Below are 18896 nucleotides of genomic sequence, written 5' to 3'. Positions count from 1 at the left end.
CGGAATAAATTCGACCAGCGTGATTCAGTGATATAATATCGTCCAGCACTTGTGTCATCCATATTGTGGTGACTGCACCAATCCAGAACGTGGGAGTGTTATAAATATTCGGTATTCAAATTCAAATATGCAGATCAAGAATCAAGTAGCGTCTCCTGACACTCCTGAACAACGTGTAATGGGATCGTACAAATTTTCACATTCAGTATGATTCAGACGTTGATTGAAATTCCAATAGTGACGAACGTAAAGGGAACAAAGTGTGACACAAACCGCTCAGAATGATTACTGACAAATTAATAGCTGGCTTTAACCTTAACTTTCATTCTTTAATCCAAATGTAATGAATAATTGACTTCAATGACCCACCAATTGCGAATAAGACGTTATCAATGCGATGATAATGTTATACGAAAAAATGTGGTTTAATATTGTTTTCCATGGGAGAAATAATTTATGAGTTGTTGTGAGTGGTATGCATGTAAGCCGAACTGTGACGTATTAACCTGCATTCGATTTCTGTTCTGGAAAGTTTACAATCATTCGAGCTGTTTTCACTTCATGACAGCTAATTAATTGAACATTATCTGAGCTGTGAGATTGCTTCAAACTAACAGTGTACTGCGCCGAGATCCATTGCACATATTATACTTGTTTATTTTTTAAAGAAATCCTTTCTTCATAAGATAATTTAAGTCACATCTACATAGGTTCGAGTTATTGTTTATTCTTACTTTTTCCCAAGTATTCAAATATTTATTCCTAAATTCGATGTTACAAAATTATACTTATTTATTACAGAATACCGAAGTTGTGCCAGGAAGGTATTGTCGAAATTGTACCATAATGTAATAAAGGTTAAAAAAAATCATGTCAAACCGAAGGTAGAGTTTCACTCACTCATTTACACCACATTTGTGAAACAATCACAAATTTAATGCAATTATTTGAGCACGGGTGCAAAACATTCGAAATTGTGTAAATTCCAACGAAATAGTTTGCCCATTGTAACCTTTTTTAGCAAAGCTTTTTGTAAATTATTTGGCATTAATTTGTTGTTTTGTTATCAATTTTAAGTATATGTTTACTAATGATTAATTCATTTATGAAATAATATGGCATTTTGGGACCCTTCAAGAGATTGAAGTGATAAGCCAAGGAGACAGTTTCGGAACCATTTTAAAATTTTATAATATTATTGGAGAGCCTTGATTTGACTGTTTCAGCACCAAAATTAGAAAGGGATGGAACCGGGGTACTCGTGGCAACTCGATGTCACAAATTTTAATAGAAGTGGATAAAAAGTTACATATAAACAACATTTATTCTTATGTTTCTTTTGGCTTCACGTTTGGTTTGGAAACGACGTACTCAGACAGAAAAACATTGCCGTATACCGTTAGTCTCTGAATAACCGAGCTAAATTACCTATTATGACAACCTGCCTTTACTCCAATGAATCTTATCTTAACTGAACACATCAAGATACTTCGCTGCTATCAGCTTAGTATAAACGGTGAGCTTCCAAGAATACCTGGGTGACTAACTAATTGTCTATAGACTAATATACTTTTTGCATGCGGACAAACATTGATGATAGATTGAATCATTGATATGGTTTAAAGTATTTGCAACGCGCATGATTGGAATGATTTCCAAATGTGAGGAAGTCTCCTTTGTAGCATTAAGTAGGGGAATCAAGGGCGTAATGGACACATTAAGCAAATACAGTGGGATTCCGTTTTTGGCATGCTCCGTTTTTGGCATGCTCCGATTTTGGCACCCCCCGATTTTGGCAACAAAATGGATCCGTTTTTGGCAACATTTTTCAATACCATTAAAATTTGTAAATTTTTGTAAATATTATCGTGTCTCTTGCTTTAGTCACTTGAATAGCATGTCAACTCCACACCGATTACATTCCAGATCTCCATTTTCGTCGATGTTTCCCCAAATCTCACCAACTACTAAGGACTCACGTACGCGCTTATTTACTTCAGAATGGTCATTGGTCATACATAGGCAACGTTTCATGAGACCAATAATCTTCACCAGTATCTTAACTTAAGACCATTCTTTTTTCAAAGGACTTCATATTGAGTGACCAGCCCACTTGAGTTTGCCAGTAGGTGATACAATAAAAAAAAACACTGTTCTTCAGATTTGAAACAGCTTGTTCGAACAAAGCACCAGCACCGACATAAGAGCAACGAAAAATCTATGACTCACACAGAGTTACAATCATACATTTTGTCTCGCTGTCTTTATTATTAGGCAGCGTCCATAAATGACGTAGCATTTTTTGGCCAATTTTTGACAACCCCCTCCCCCATTGTAGCCTATTTTCCCATACCTTATCCATGGTTCGTAGCAAAATCATAGACTCCCCCCTCCCCCCTAAATTGCTACGTCATTTATGGACGGTCCCTTATGGATTTATATACATTGCGTATGTAAAAACACACTGCAATAAAAGATACAAATATGTACAGCAAAGTGTCGTGTATCATAACTTTTTTAAATTTCATTGAATAACATGACAAATGCGAATACAGTCCAAACTACAATTTATTTTCAATAATACCATTGGAGCGTGCGATAAATACGACTGAGAGTGTTTTTACTTTTTGTCTGTGGTATTGGTGTGTATATTGATCTTTCTGTTTCAACTATTTAAAGCTACGTTCTGTCTTTTCTATAGACTCTATAAGGCGTTAGATTTGTTAAGAGACGATCCAGAATTCTGTACAAGATTGTTAATCAAGGATACGGGTCTCAATATCATCAAAATGTTCCTTACGAGCTGAGTCTATGAGTTTCCTAACTGTACCCTGGAGAATCCTTAAGGGATTCTTTGTTCTTGTGGGACTTTTCAGAAATTTTAACGAAATCATGAGGATATCTGCAGATTACAAGTGGACATTGACAGCTTCTTGAGGGATCGTTAGAGTGTATAACTGGTTATCGAGGATTATGTCCAAAATCTGGTGATTCCTAATAAACTCTAGGGCGTCTTGTAAATTTTAAGCGGGATAATGTGAATTTCTAGTAGTTTTTTTTTAATACTTTCGGCGAAAGCTTGAGGATTTTGAAAAGGTTCCCAGAGGAATTTGAGGTATGCTAGTGGTAGCCTAATAATAATAAACTTTTATTTTTTTTCATCGGAGACTTGAGAATTTACGGCAACATCGCAGTGGAATTCCAAGATGTTAACTCATAGCAAAATCCTTAGCAAGAACTCTATGCGAGATCCTACGTATGCTTGGCAAGATGCTTCAGAGCTCAAGCGTTTTTTCTGTCGATTTCTTATGAGAACCTGAAGATTCCTATAAGATTCTTGAGGTTTCATAACAGGATCCTGTAAATTTCAGTTGATTTAATAAGGCAGGTGTAAACATATATCAAGCTGAATTAAAAATTAAATTCTACACAATTACAAGGCATTTATGCATCTTCTCATGTTTATGTTTGCCCTTTTGATACAGTCAACCATTCATTATAAAATTCTTACTTTATCAGAAACATAAATTGAAGGAGCAATTCTAAACTTACCGAATTTTTCAGATTTTATGCTAAAGTCCAAAAGTTAAACTGATTTTAAATGTTCAGTTAATTAGAAAAAAAAAGGCCATGCCGTTTTGCAATACCCAGCGCTTTTGATTCGCAAATACGTCTTTAAAAGAAAACATTTTTGTTTTCGTTTTCTCTCATAGTTTTAAGAAAATGTCCAGTTCTTCAATAAAAGTCACTTATGCGATTATTGGTTTTACAAGGCCCTCTTATACAAAAATTATGCATAAAGCTTTTAAAAAATAATTGAAGACGTTGAGGCGTAAAAACGCGACCAGAAAATCGTTTGCCAGATTTAATATTACGGAGCTATAGATTCATAGCATAGTATAACCCTCCGGGAAAATGCTTCGAAGTGAACCTTTTCGAAGTCTCAACGCCTTATGATTCCATAAAAATGATGTATTAACATTGTAATGATGCTTTCAAAATCAATAGTCGAAAAATAAAATTTGAAATATGGGTTCCGATTTTGGCACGGTTCCGTTTTTGGCAACTGAAAATTTCAACTTTGTTGCCAAAAACGGAATCCCACTGTACTTATTTTAAGACCATAAAATGGCAATACCTTCCAGTTACCCTTGTTTAGCTTACAATGTTTAACAACGACGTGATGCATTCATTCAGAGTGGTATAATACCTTGAGCTTGAGCTTGACCAATCGATTAAGTTTTCAGCTCGAACGGCTGTCTGGTTTGTTACATTTGTGCTCTTGAAAATTTGAGGTTTGGCTTCGATGCATTTTCACCTTAATCTCCGTACTTGACATTATCAAACAAAAATCTGTCAAGTGAAGAGTTCATAACGATGCAAAAAACGGCGGCAAACTACAATAGATTGTCAATGATGTTTACTTGTGTTTGCTCTAAGTACTTGACGATTAGAAGCTCCCAACGCGGTTCGCCGTCCAGTTCACAATACCGGTCTCCATCCTACAATTTCTATCCTGTTCGTTATCACTTGAGAGCTGGGTCGTTTGCCATATTTGCCATATGATAGGGTTTTCCTATGTGCCGGATTCAACTGAAAACTACTCAGAAAAAAATGTTAAAAGTTCAATTAAACCGTCGTAGAAAAAGAGAGGGGGACGTTCCTTAGCCGAGTGGTTAGAGTCCGCGGCTATAAAGCAAAGCTATGCTGAAGGTGTCTAGGTTCGATTGCCGATCAGTCCAGGATTTTTTCGTAATGGAAATTTCCTTGACTTCCCTAGGCATAGAGTATAATCGTACCTAGCACACGATATACGAATGCGAAAATGGCAACTTTGACAAAGCAAGCTCTCAGTTAATAACTGTGGAAGTGCTCTTAGAACACTACGCTGAGTAGCCGGCTCTGTCCCAGTGGGAACGTTAATGCCAAGAAGAAGAAGAGATGGTAATTCCATGATTCACATTTACATCGTTTTCCTCCAAATTGTCTGAAAATCGGGTATAAGATGCATTTATTACGGAACATATCGTTGCAAGGTAGGTATCGTTGCAAGATATGGGCCTTTGTCGAAATGAATAAAAAAAGACCCTTCTTATTTAGGTATTGTATAGTTATAATTATGATGTCGATCGACATTGCTTTATGTGTGAACATCATAATTAAAACAAAAATTAAAACGGGTAACATTAAAACGATTTAAAAATAAATCTCTGGTTAGAGAGGAAACCCGGGTCTAAATAATAGACAAACAGTCGTAACAATTAGAACAGATTCCATTCAAATCCATTTAAACCATCATCATCTGGTGTGCATGCTGCACGAAACACTGTTTTGTGCAACAAGACCTGCAGATAACGATAGTGTGAAACGTCAAACATGAAGAAAAACGATGAGTGCGCCTCTGGGTATGAGTTTTGGAACATAGCAAATTTGGAAAGATCGCTAACTAAGTGCACGATGGAAATTTCTTCAGTGTGACGTCTGTTTGTCTGTGCCTAAACCTTACATTCACCTCAAAGGAATGTGTAATAATTGACATCGCGACATTCTTCGTCGAGACGAGATAATAAGCTTAGAAAAGTGTAAACATGCTGCATCTTTTTCAAGCCTGTTAATTACTGTTGCTGCTGTGTATGTCACTCTCGCAAACGGACAATATTTTTACTCCTACACATTCGCAATCGCTAACGAGTTGAGCGATGAGCGTATTAATGAAAATAAATACGATTTCAAATACCAATGCAATGATGGCAAACGAAAACGTGCCTGTACCGAAAGCATACATCTCTATCCTTCGAAATCATAATCACGACGAACTTTTATCACGCCACAGTTGAAAATCAAACACCGTGCGTGATTAATTATTCGAACATGATACAAAACTCATGGGAATGTTTTTGCTCAATAAGCAATGCAAATCAATAAATTGTTGCGTTTGTATCATGCCAGTGTGTGATAGAAGAGCCGAAGAGCTTCAAACAAAAGCAATCAGTTTATTGATACCAAATGATAAAATTTGAAAGGTAATCATTCTAAATCATCGTTGAAGATTTAGACACAAATTGCAACGTTGAACTAGAAATGTGCTTGATTTTATTGTTTTTTAAGTTTAGTTTGTTCAGCATAGTATTTATCATTTGTGACCTGAAGAGATCAATCGATTTTAGAAACAATTTAAATTAAAAATTGTCATTGTACCGTTTTGTCTCAAATTCCGAACAGACTCATATTTCGAACACTCGGTTTTTGTATGGCGATTTGGTTGAAATTTTTCGCTGAAATATGTCAATCAAATCAAATATTGACACACCCAACAGGTCACAGTTAGATTTTGCGAAGATATAAAATTTTTCACAAATATCGGCTTATTTATGCCTATCAGATACATTTGAAGTCACTGTTGGCCTTAAGTGTTCGGGATATGAGTCAAAACGGTATATTAGTAGATTTCAAGCGAAAAACTTTAACAAAAATCAATGTTCGATCGGACCATCATCCATGACAAACTTCTCTTATTATTTTTGCAAGTTCTTTACACTAGATTCCCGAAGCAGATTCCGCCCTTAGAAGATAAACGAATTTGTTGATTCTGTTAGAATGATTTTTATGTGAATAATTGGTTTTACGACATTTCCCAGAAACTTATTCCCCAGAACGCCATTCCCCAGAATGGGGCATTCCCCAGAATAGGACGTTCCCCATAAAGCTATTTCCCAGAATGGGACATTTCCCAGAAAAAAAATATTCTAGGACTGCTAAAATCCAGGTAAATGGACACCTATAATATAGGGGAAGAGCACCAATTTTTGACCTTGCATTATTTTCCGACCCATCCAGACGATTTTGCCCTACTTTGTATACAAATCCGAAAAAATAGTACCATTCTTTTAGGTCTAAAACTAGAACTTTTCCCCTATAACAAAAAGACGATAATAATGTTCTTATTAGAATGGTCCATTCCTGTATGGAAAAAATCAACTTAAAAAAAATCTCAAGTTAGTTGCACCCCAAATTGGTTCATTTGGATCCTAGCTACTCTGAAAATAATTGTGTAATCTGTCAACTCAAACTCGTTTAGCCCCTCCTTTGAGTTGATGGATTCTGCTCAAATTTTCACAGTAGCTTCTAGGACCTCCAAAAGCTAATCAAATTTGGAAGATGTAGCTTAAAATTTTTGCAGTCAACCACCCTAGTCTAGTGCACAACACAGGCTTTGATATTTTGTAGGCTTTACGTTTTGTAGCACATCTTCTAAAGATGAGCACTCGACACTGAAGAAGTTTGTAAGTCGTAGAAGAAAAAGGCCTATCTGTCAGGATAAAGGGTGTCAACGATGAAATTGCCACACTATGAAATTTCTCTAACTTTTTAACCGTTGGGTAGAATTTAATGAAAATTTGGATGGATTTTGTTCATAGTGCATTATTTACATCCTGTAAGTTAAAGTCCTGCGATCAAAATTCGCGGAAATGGAGTCGAAAGAACACCTCGTGCGTGATAAATTCTTGCGCATTCATCACAAGAACAAGGATCTCTTGAATCGTTCCATCGCTAAAACGTTGGGAATCGCGAATTCCACGGTGCCGCAAGTGATTAAGCGGTTCGAGGAACGATTGACCACCGATCGGAAGCCCAGAAGTGAAGGAAAAAGTATTCCGTACAACATCAAAAATCACAACCGCGTAGTTCGGGCCTTCAACCGAAACCCGAACGCCTCCGTTCGGGATGTGGCTAAGAACTTGCAACTAAGCCGAAGTTTTGTCCAGAGGGCCAAAACTAACGCTAGGCTTCGAACGTTCAAGGTACAAAAGGCCCCTAATCCCGACGAGAAGCAGAACAAGTCCGCCAAAACCCGTGCCAGGAAGTTTTACCTCAACATGCTGACGAAAGTTGAATGCTGCATCATGGACGACGAAACAGTCGGCAACCTGTTTTTCACGGCCAAGGATAAGTTCAGCGCTCTGGAGCATGTCCGCACTCAGAAGATGTCCAAATTTGCGAAGAAATTCCTGGTTTGGCAAGCCATCTGCACATGCGGGAAGCGGAGTACACCTTTCGTGACCAAGCCCAGTAAACCACGTATCGTATAAGAATGTGCATCCAAAATCACATATTCGTACGTCAAAAATCGGAATCGCACAATATGCCAAATAAGGCGTTATCAATGTCAACACAAGTTGTATTTAAATCCCCACTACGATTCATAAACGACAATCTGTGTTGACAACAAAACATGTCATAAATAGTGCAACATAGAATTGCGTCAAGTTGTAAAAATTGAAAGATCATATATCAATCCAGAAAACATCATATGAAGTCGCAATAACTTAGCAAAAATTGTCACCCAAACTTGGTACCTGCTCACGATGGGCCTGAAAGAACAACAAAGAAAGTGTCGTTGTACATGAAACATGCATTAATAATGGCAAATAATCTGAACTCTGTCATGAAACCTTTGGTGGTGCAGTGTAAAGTTGCCTGGTTTATGTTCCAGAGGTCCCGCGTTCGAGGCTTGCTGGAACCTTTTTTTTATTTTCATCCCAATTTTGTGGCATCGTATATCTGATCGCAGAAAGTCTGAAAAAGTCATGCCAAGTGCGTATATAGCCTCCAATTTGGTAGGTATATAGCCTTTTCATGCATTCTATACGATGGAATTGCTTCATATAGAATGATGTATAACAAAAGTTATACCAACCAAAATGTTGACTGGGAGGACACGATGAACGGACAGGTGTACATGAAAGAGTGCCTTCAGAAGCGGCTGCTTCCTCTCCCAACAATCTTCTGGCCGGATTTGGCCTCATGCCACCACTCCAAGTACGTGCTGAAGTGGTATGCGGACAATAAGGTCAATTTAGTGCCGAAAATGTTCAACCCTCCCAACACTCCGGAGCTCCGCCCCATCGAGAAGTACTGGGCAATTATGAAGCAGCACCTTCTTAAACGACTTAAGGTAGTGAAGACAGTCGAGGAACTGAAGAAAGTATGGGTTTACATGCAAAAAACTGTTGTGCTAAGGGCTAAGGCCAAGGTGCGGGCATTTGCGTATGAACTGGCAATTTCATCGTGGACACCCTTTAAGCAATATATTAGAGTTTAAAGGTATTTGCTCGTCTTACTAGTGATTTTAGTATTTTATTTTTGCAAAAGTGAAGTGTTAAAGTTCTATTGAAAGTTTTTTTTCTCTTCTAAGGAACGTTATAAAAGAGAAGCGGACTTCTATTGTGTAATTCGGTTTCATTATTCTTAATAAGACGTAGAAAAAAACTAGGAAGAACAGTCAATGTTCAAAAGAAGAGAGAATATGCTTTGAAAGCATCAAAACAAATTACAAATTACAAATTACATTTTTTGAGAATACAATCAGAAAGAACAGCCAATTGAGAATACAATTTGAAAGAAGGCAGAATAATCTATGGAAACAATAAAATACTTAATTTTTCCAACAGCTAGGGCCAAAGTTAATAATAAAACATGGTATAACGTATGTAAGAAAGCGTTTTCAGCCAAATAGTTTGGTTAGTGCGTCAGATTCAAAGTACATTAGGGACTGCCGATGTGGTATTGGATTTGGATTTTCAAGACACCCCACTCTATCCCCCTAGTGGTTTTTTGTCCTTACAAACATTTTTAAATTTGTATGGGTAGTGGTCTTTGACTAGATCTCCCTGCCTCTCTCAAAGTGGGTACATACATAACACTTATATGATTTGTCTCGTTCCATAAATTCCATATAAGGCTTCCACAATAAATTCTGCTTGTTTTTTCAAAGACAGATATATAATACAAATGCGATTCTCAAATCATTTCTAGAAGAAGAACAATCTGTATAAGATATTTGCAGGCAGGCTGAATATTGTGTAATACCTTGGACAGACATCTAGTATATTTTCCACGGTAAAAGCTGTCAAGAACATTATTCCAACACTCTACTTTTAAACAGTATTTTTGGACTCAAATCCGATTTTTTTGCTTGGGATCCATAATAATGAACTGACAATCTTTGTTGGTTGAATTGAGGCCGGAATTCGAAGCGTCTAGTAAATCATTTTTACCGAAAATTAAAAAAAAAATACTGAAGAAACCCAAATTCATTTTATTTTTGCGTACCTTGAAAATCAATAAAAACTATTCTGTGGAATGGATTTCTGGGGAATGTCCCATTCTGAGGAATATAATTCTGGAGAACGTCATTCTGGGGAATGTCGTTCTTGGGTTTGACTTTCTGGGAAATGTGCTACAGCCAAAAATAATTTATCAATTCGCACAGGATATATACGTCTCTTTTGATGCACATAAAAGAAGCGAACAATTTGACATAAATTTACATCTGTTCTTAAATCATGTTGATTAATTAAATTTTCATGTAATAAAAAAAAACAAAAAATAAAATTACACGCCAAGACGTAAATGTCACAACAACTGACTTTTACATTACGACGTATAATTTTGTGCTTATCTTGTTGTTTTTTCGTCACGAATACCCGACCAGATGGAAGAAACAAGATTTTAACAGAATGTGTTCCCTGATATGATTTTTTTTATATCACCAGTTGCTAACGGTACATGTTAGTAGTTAAAATAACAAAAATTCTAACAAAATTTGCACCAAACAAAACCGAATCCTATTATAATTATAACAAAATTATTACAGAATGTGTTGCGAGGGTGTTACAAAATAACAAAATTATTGCAAATTATGTTATTGTTCATGACAACAAATGTATGTATAAATGCGTAACCAAAAATATAACAAGTTGAGAACAAACCATCTTAATAACAAAATTATATCAAATTCTGTTATTTTCAACTGTTGCTGATAGGAATGTGTTATGATCTTGTTATGTGGTTCTGGTTGGGTACATCAACGAATTCTCATGCGCAGAATTAGAAATATGTTTAAAAAAAGAACTTCAAAACTTTTACCTTTTGCTAGTGACGATAAACTATGAATACACACACGGAAACTGTCTTCTTCTTCTGATTGGCATTACATCCTCACTGGGACAGAGCCTGATACTCTATTCCCAGTAAAGTCAAGGAAATTTCTATTGCAAAAAGATCCTGGACCGATCAGGAATTGAACCCAGACACCTTCAGCATGGGTTTGCTTTGTAGCCGCGGACTCTAACCACTCGGCTAAGCTAGGCCCCCTATATTCAAAAATCTATGTTATGAATTACACTGCGGAACACATTTTTGTCTTAAGAACCAAAATACCACTATTCACTCAATTAAGGGTTGCTGAATCCATTTCCGTTTTCAAAAATATCATAGCATGTCTAGATTTTGAGATATAGGCTGTTGAAAATGCATAAATTGACTACTTTAGCCAACTTGCATGCAAGTTTATCAGCTTGTATGGCAATTTCTTTGCTTAATTTGTCACAGAATTGAAACTTTATGTGTATAACAATACTTATCAACAAAGTTTATAATACTTTCTATGCGAAGAATTTATTTTTTGGTTGTTTAAAAAAGTATTGTATTTTGTCATAAAAGAGAAAGCGAAGAATTTTGTTTGGAGATAGTAAGCATATTAAGAAAATCGGTTTAATCTAAATTCAATCAGGCAATTTCCACCAAATTATATTTTAAATGAAAAATTTAAGTTACATTATGGTGGATGGTGGATTAGATCACAAAAAAGTTTGATAAAAATCATTTTAAATTTTAGACAAACATCAATAAAACCAGTGTTTTATACAAATTTTGCGACCTGTAGCTAAAAATTGTGACGTGCTGGAACATTTCTGAGAATGGCATCAGATTCAGCAACCCCAAATTTACCAGAAACACATAATTTGATCCTTGAGACACGCAAAAATGTAATTTTTGTTACGCTGTGTTACTCTTCATAAATATATGACATGTCAAAAAAAAAAAATATCAGTCAAATTTCCATAAAAAAAACACCTACACCAGTTTGATTTCAGTCAATAGGTCAAAACTGCATTAAAACATCCATCGATTCGTTTTTGTGTTACACCTAGTAACACCTTCATTCTCATGGCTTGTCTACACGTTATCCTGATAAGTTATTCCACTGCATCGCGACGCTGTGCTCAAATCTCGATTGTTTTAACAAGTGTATGTATGTAAATCGATCTGCATTTGGGCAACATTTTTATAATTCGAAGGTTTAAAGCCAATTAATTGTATGTAATAAGAATACAAAAAATTAATTTCGGCTCCGTAAAGCGTTCAACGCATTTGAGCCTAAAATAAACGAACTAGCTAAAAAAATAATTTAAAGGTTTAATAATACCCGATTTTTCAGCCTTAGTCTTATATTTAGTATAAAAATACCAAAAACATGGAAAATTTGAAGAGTCAGCATTAATTCGAGCTGAAAAATGATTGGTCACCAGACACGAATGACCAATTGAACAAGTTTTCAGCTTGAAGGGTTTTCTGGTTCTCTAGATTGTGCTTTTTAAGATTTAAAGCATAATTTCGATTGATCTTCACCTTGAATATTCTTAGGTTTTCATAACTTCAACAAAATTTTAACCATCGTCGAATCAATCGAAATTTGAATACAGTGTGTGATGGAGTTTCATTAAACGATGTTTCCTAACACTTCTCATTACAACACACTGCAGCAACAAACCCGAATAATAATGACCCGTATCATTCTCTTTCCAATCCTCTTAAACCTTATAGATGTCTGACTTGGCTGACACAGATGGCAGTAACACGAACACAGCCAATGGGACGCCCACGATCCCGACAGCGACGGCGCGACGCATCGGTCAGGGTTTCTTCAGCTCCAATGCATCGTCTTCCGGAGCGGGGGCAGGATCGACGACGACCACAGGCACAATGCTCTCCAATGCAAGCATCAGTTCGTCACAGGAGGTAAATATCGTTAATTGAAGTGGAACCGTGAACCTTTTTCCACTCACTTCTGATCCTTGTTCTAATTATTAAGGATGATACATTCAAATTGTCTATAAATATTGCCCAGTGAAGCAACAGCTAAACCAGTGGTTTCCAACCTTTTCAAAGTTGTGACGCCCATTAAGGTCCTACAAACATTCAATGGTCCCTAAAATATTAGCACAAACAAACAGACGTAACTGATGAAATTGGCATCGACCACTCATTCAACGATCATTTCAAATTCGCTACGTCCCAAACCTCACGACAAAATAAATCCGGTGAACCCCTTCTTATTACCAGATCTTAATCGAAAATTGCTTTGATAGCATTGAGAGAAGTTGAGTGTGTCAATTAACAAAATTAACAACTTTTTGTTGTAATATCTTCGTAGACCCCTTGAGATGCTCTCGCGCCTTCCTAGGGGTCCGCAAATTCCCGGTTGGGAAACGCTAAGCTAAACTGAGAAAAGCTATATAAATCGAATTTACCACGTATTACTCATCTACTCGAACTGAAGCAGTACGGTCAACCAACTTCCTCACACCGACAGAATGCGAAAGCTCTAGCTGCGAATTGCGATGACTAACAATGTCAAGGTGGCGTCAATCAGCGTGCGCGACAGGAACTACATCAGTGAAGGATTATAACGCGGCGATCTGATTATGTAATTACCACAGATCGTACGTTAGATGATCACTGGGAACGACCCATGTCTACCATTAGTCGAGAACGCCGCAAACCTTTCAGCGAACGTCTAGTGTGACGCTTGAATAAGTGGAAATCCGTCCATTTCGAGAAAAGCAGGGCGAGGGAATTTCCCGCGAGATGTTTATTTTTTGGCATGCTTCTCGGAAAGGTGTTCCCATTTTGAGATTTTCGCGGAAAATCTGTGACACTCTCGTTTGAATGCAAATCAGCCGGCGTCGAGAAGCGAAAATTATCGACGTCGTTGTTGTTGGCACAGAGGAGTAACTGGCATAAAGTGGTGGCCATAATTTTAAATTTGCAAAATTGAAATGTTTGACCCCGTCACAGTTTTAAACACAGCTTCAGGACACGTTTAAACATGTAAATAGATAGCAATATGCGTTCTTTTCAGTTTTTTTTTATTATCAATACTTCAAACAAAAAATTGTCCATTTTTCGCATTTGTGTGCAATTATCTCCAAACTGAAACAGCAAACCTCTTTGCCATGCCTTTCCCGCAATACATACAATTCAGCATGAACTGGCGTAGATACAGTCGGACTCAACGGTCTACAGTGGGCCAGTATAAGTGTAACATCAATTCGTCCCCCTTCCCCACATTGGTCTGCATTCTGACGTGGCAGGCGCCGTTGTTGCCTAAAAATAGAAGATCACCAGCACTCATACACTGAGGGTGTTTGTTAGTCCCAAAGAGTCATCTGGTTAGTTCCTCGTGTAAGTGCAGCTGATCTGGCGATACTAGAATAGCATCCACGGGCGGCCAATCAAGTTCAAGCTCAAGCTCATTAGGCCATAACAAGATCAATAAAGGCAGAATATAATTTTGGCCATGATTTATTCAAATTATTCCTGTGTGCTTCATCATCGACGTAGTGGTCGGTCGGTGCTTATTCACGAGTCTAATTAAATTTTGAAATGCTCTTGACAAGATTTGGGCCGCTATTTAGTGTGAAGCAAGTAAAGCTTATACAATAAGTGATAAGTATTGCTTCTTCAAGATATTTGTTAATTTTCATAGGTTCATTTTTGTTAGATTTTGGCTGTAGAGACAACAGAGCTTAGTAGTTGTAAACACGCAAAAATATGTATGAAATGATCAACAAAAAATACAGTTACGCATCCTTTGAGAAACAAGTAGATTTTTTCGTATTGATACATTCTTATTGAATTGCTCCATCTAGTATGCTGCTCTTAATACCCATATCCTCGAAATTTTCGAGTAAGAGAAAGAGCTAATAGCTATTTAGATATTTGCCTACCAACGGAATAGGTGACGCTCACCACAACTATGATGATGCCACATCCACAGTACGTGGTGACAAACACGTTGGACATGTGGGAGCGGATCGCGACACATTCCCGAACGCTTAAGCCGAAATCATCAGTACTTGTACAACGATCGAACGAACAACACAACCCGCGAAACTAAACGATTGAATTAAACGACAAAATTTTCGGTCTCGATTTTTCTATAACTACCGGGGAAAGTTACAAAACGCGATATCGAGTGATTATTAGAACTGATTTGTGCATTCAAGTGCCAAAACTTAAGTGCCAAGTGCTGTGTTCTTAAGTACCCGTTGATATAAATATCCGAGTAAATTGACGATAAAATATTGGTATATTGGTACAAAATAAAGGTAAATACAAGACGGGTGTGTGGTCTGCTTCTAGAATTTGCCCGTTGCTAGTTTTCACATGTAATAGCATATAAAAGTTTAAAAATAATAACTGCATGTGAGCTCTGTGTGAGAAGCGGTGCGGTGCGCCATGCCATGAGAAATAGCGATACCGCCCACAAACAAACGATCCATTACTAATAAGCTGTCACCTGCTGGCTGAGGCGCGAACGAAACAGCGTGCGCACAATTTGATTACTTTTGTTCGCGAAGCTTGGACAGTTCATACTGGACCTACAATATCAAAGGCCCGGCACATTTTTTTTTCCTTTTGGGGTATTTGTGATGTAGGCCTGTATACCTAGTAGCTCCATCACCCAATCCATTAACGTTATTCTTGTTCTTCTTGGCATACGTCGCAACTGGGACAGAGCCTGCTTCTTAGCTAAGTGTTCTCAGACTCCATCCACAGTTATTAACTGAGAGTTTACTTTGCCAAAGTTGTTTGCATTCGTATGTTGTGTGGTAGGTTCGATGATACTCTATGGCCAGGGTAGTCAAGGACATTTCCAATACGAAAAGATCCTGGACCTAACGGAAATTGCACCCATACAGCTTGCTTTGTAGCCGCGAACGCTACAACTAGGCTAAGTAAGGCCCCACTAACGTTACTGCCGGTAATTGAGATGTCGCCAAGTGTGAACTGCGCTGCAAACGGGTTTTTCTAAAAATGTTTCCGTATACATACATCAAGTCCCGCGGATAAAACGATGATTAATTAAGCTAAACTCAGTCACAGGAGCTGCCATCAACGGAGAGTTACCAACCTCACAGTCTGGCTGTCGACACAGTTGTTGAAGCGCAGCTAAACTAATGAAGTGTCAATCGGTTTTGTTGTTACTGATATTTATGAGAAAATTTTGGGCGCCAATGGTTTTTCGTGCAATATTGTGTCATTGCAATTGTTATATAATTCTGATTTGACTCACGATTTTATAATATGAGATAAAATATGGCCCATTAATGCGTATGCCCTGATTGATTTTTAGTTAAACAACTTTCGTTATTTGGCTTGAAGTGGTCTTCTAAATACGAAAATGCGTTCAAGGCTATTATAATATTTACCGGAAAACCGTTTATCGAAATGTACCTCTCACCGGAAAAGGGTCTATGTTTATTACCCAAAATGGCGGTTTCAAAACATGGATTGCACTAAATACAGATCTCGATAGATATTTTTACAATACACAATTTTGACGAAAACCGCAAAACAATCCGATGCTTGTAAAGAAAGTTATTGGACATAGACTATTCGGAAATTTTGCCCAATTTTGTTATCATTACTATTCCTTTACGTGTTAATCAATATCACCTTGTCAATAGGTTTTCATTGAATAACTTTTTTCACAAGTGTTAGTGTTTTTATAGAAGTCAATGGCGACCTCTGACGATTTTTCTTTGTAAAAAATAGTTTTTCCCATAATATATCCCATACAAACTTGAATACAACGAGAATCTGAATTTTGTCCCACACTAGTGTCCAAGAAAAGCGAGAAAAACTCAAGAATTACAAATGACCGGGAAAAAATATGAAAAGTACCCGGAAATTCAAAGGACATGCCGGGAAAATATCTATTTCAAACATAAGTATATCGTTTCGTTTAAGGGTAAGATGCATCGAAACCAAACCTCAAATTTTCAAAAGCACAAATCTAGAGAACTGAACAGCCGTTCAAGCTGAAAACTTCATCGTTTGGTTACCACCAGTGTGTGACCAATCGATTAAGTTTTCAGCTAAAACCGCTGTCTGGTTCTCTAGATTTACGCTCTTGAAAATTTGAGGTTTGGCTTCGATGCATCTTCACCTTAAATTAAAATTACTATGGGCAAAACTAGAAAATTTTGGTAGGAGGTGCACGACTAACTTTAGGGAGTTTCTAAAGAGATAGTTAACGATTTCTATTCCAAATCATGTAAAATCGTTGGTTTCCTGGGAAGTTGTTCGGTAGATTTTAAGCGACCATTTTTCCCGATTTCTCGTGCGATTCATTTTAGATTCCTTGTGACAATATATTAAACAAACTTAATATACATTTTTTTCATAACCCAACTTTTATTTGACAACAAGATTTAATCTTTTTGTCGAATAAAAGTTGGGTTATGTTTTGGTAAATTTAGAAATTTAATAAGCTAATTCTGACTTCCTATCGCCTAAACTACGTAAACTTTGCAAAGATTCGGAAAACAACAATTTTTCTAACATTTTCATCGGAATTAAAGTTGTCTGGCAACTGGCAATAGAACATTATTAACATCTTTGAAACATTTCTAGAAGGGAAATTAGAGATTCCTGGTAAGATTCTTGATGAGATGCTTGATAGATTAACATTTAGGTCTAAAGCAAATTGTTTTATGAGATCTTTGCAGATTACCAACAAGAAACGAGACGTAGTTGATCAGTTTCTTGAAAGTTCTTTGAAAGATCACTGAAAAGGTAATCAATAGATAATATGGATTTTTGGGATTTTCAAAATATCATTGGCTGTTTTTTTTTTATTAATTTTTTGTGGATTCGTAGAGGTTGGCGAACAGCTGAGGCAAAAATTAAGGCAAATCTTCTGAACCCCAGGATTAATTTTAATTTAAAATTGTTTTAATTACTGATGATACTGATTCTTGGTGAGTCCTTGTCTGGATTACTAGTTTGGTTTCCCTGGCAAACAGAATTCACATAATATTTCACATAAAAACTCGTTTATTCATACAAATAACATCACACCCGCAAAACACGGTGGATGAAATCGAATGATTGATGAATTTCCTCGCATAAAACGCAACTTTAAAAGTTCATTTATACATTCCGTTTCGTCCATTTAGCAGCTGTCAAATCAACATTTGTTATCATTTGTTAAGTCGCATAAGATAACAGTTTAGTTTGCTAGAAAATGTATACACTCGCATTGTATGCCATTACGCATCATATAAAATATGCAAGTATATCGCCTCCACTTTTGTACGTATAAGGCTTTTTCACGACATCTTATACGCAGAAATTTGAAAATATAAGCACTGTATGACTTAAAAGATGATTTCGTTATACGTACATTTTGATTGTCTGGATAGTCCTTGATATATGGCAAAGTTCTTATAAGGCCCCTGACGATATTTCGTATGGGTTTCTGCAGATTTACAGCGAATACTTAATTAATAATTCTTGGACAGATTGCCGTTAAATTCTTGACGTGATTCTTGGCAAATACTTTGAAGGAGTGCTTGGAAGATATTGTTTTTATTTATGAAAAAAAACTAATTCCAGCTTCAAAGGAGAACGATAACATGTATATGGAAAGATTTCGTTTCTGTGTTCTGCTTGGATTCAACAAGAGTTTCGTCATATCAAGAATAAGTCAAGGAAGCAGTCATAGACCATGTCCTACGCATAATTTTGAAGACATTCTTAGAGTGAAATTAGTTTGCTATGGAACTTTTGTGTAAATATAGTCTGAATTTAGATACATAGAGCTTCAACAAATCGTTTATATCTGTTTGTTCAAAACAATTTCTAAATTAAAACCGTTTTGAGCTCACATTTTTTTATAAATTTAATCAAAAACTGAATCTGGACAAGCTTTCTACAGTTCTTACTGCGTTTTTCACTCTTTTTTAACTCAAAAAAAAAAA

The 18896-nt window shown here is 36.6% G+C and overlaps 1 protein-coding gene across 8 annotated transcripts in view; it reads left to right on the top strand.

The window, feature by feature from the left end:
- LOC5565670 (sterile alpha and TIR motif-containing protein 1) overlaps positions 1-18896 on the top strand; it is a 151031-nt gene that overhangs the window by 97877 nt on the left and 34258 nt on the right. For all 8 annotated transcript variants that reach the window (XM_021842618.1, XM_021842620.1, XM_021842623.1 and 5 more), the window contains one exon: positions 12670-12864. In XM_021842618.1, coding sequence (XP_021698310.1) covers positions 12670-12864 — 195 coding nt within the window. The remainder of the gene's footprint in view (positions 1-12669; positions 12865-18896) is intronic.

This window comes from Aedes aegypti, chromosome 2, assembly GCF_002204515.2.
Source record: "Aedes aegypti strain LVP_AGWG chromosome 2, AaegL5.0 Primary Assembly, whole genome shotgun sequence".
NCBI lineage: Eukaryota > Metazoa > Arthropoda > Insecta > Diptera > Culicidae > Aedes > Aedes aegypti.
This window is presented reverse-complemented; position numbering and strand designations above follow the sequence as displayed.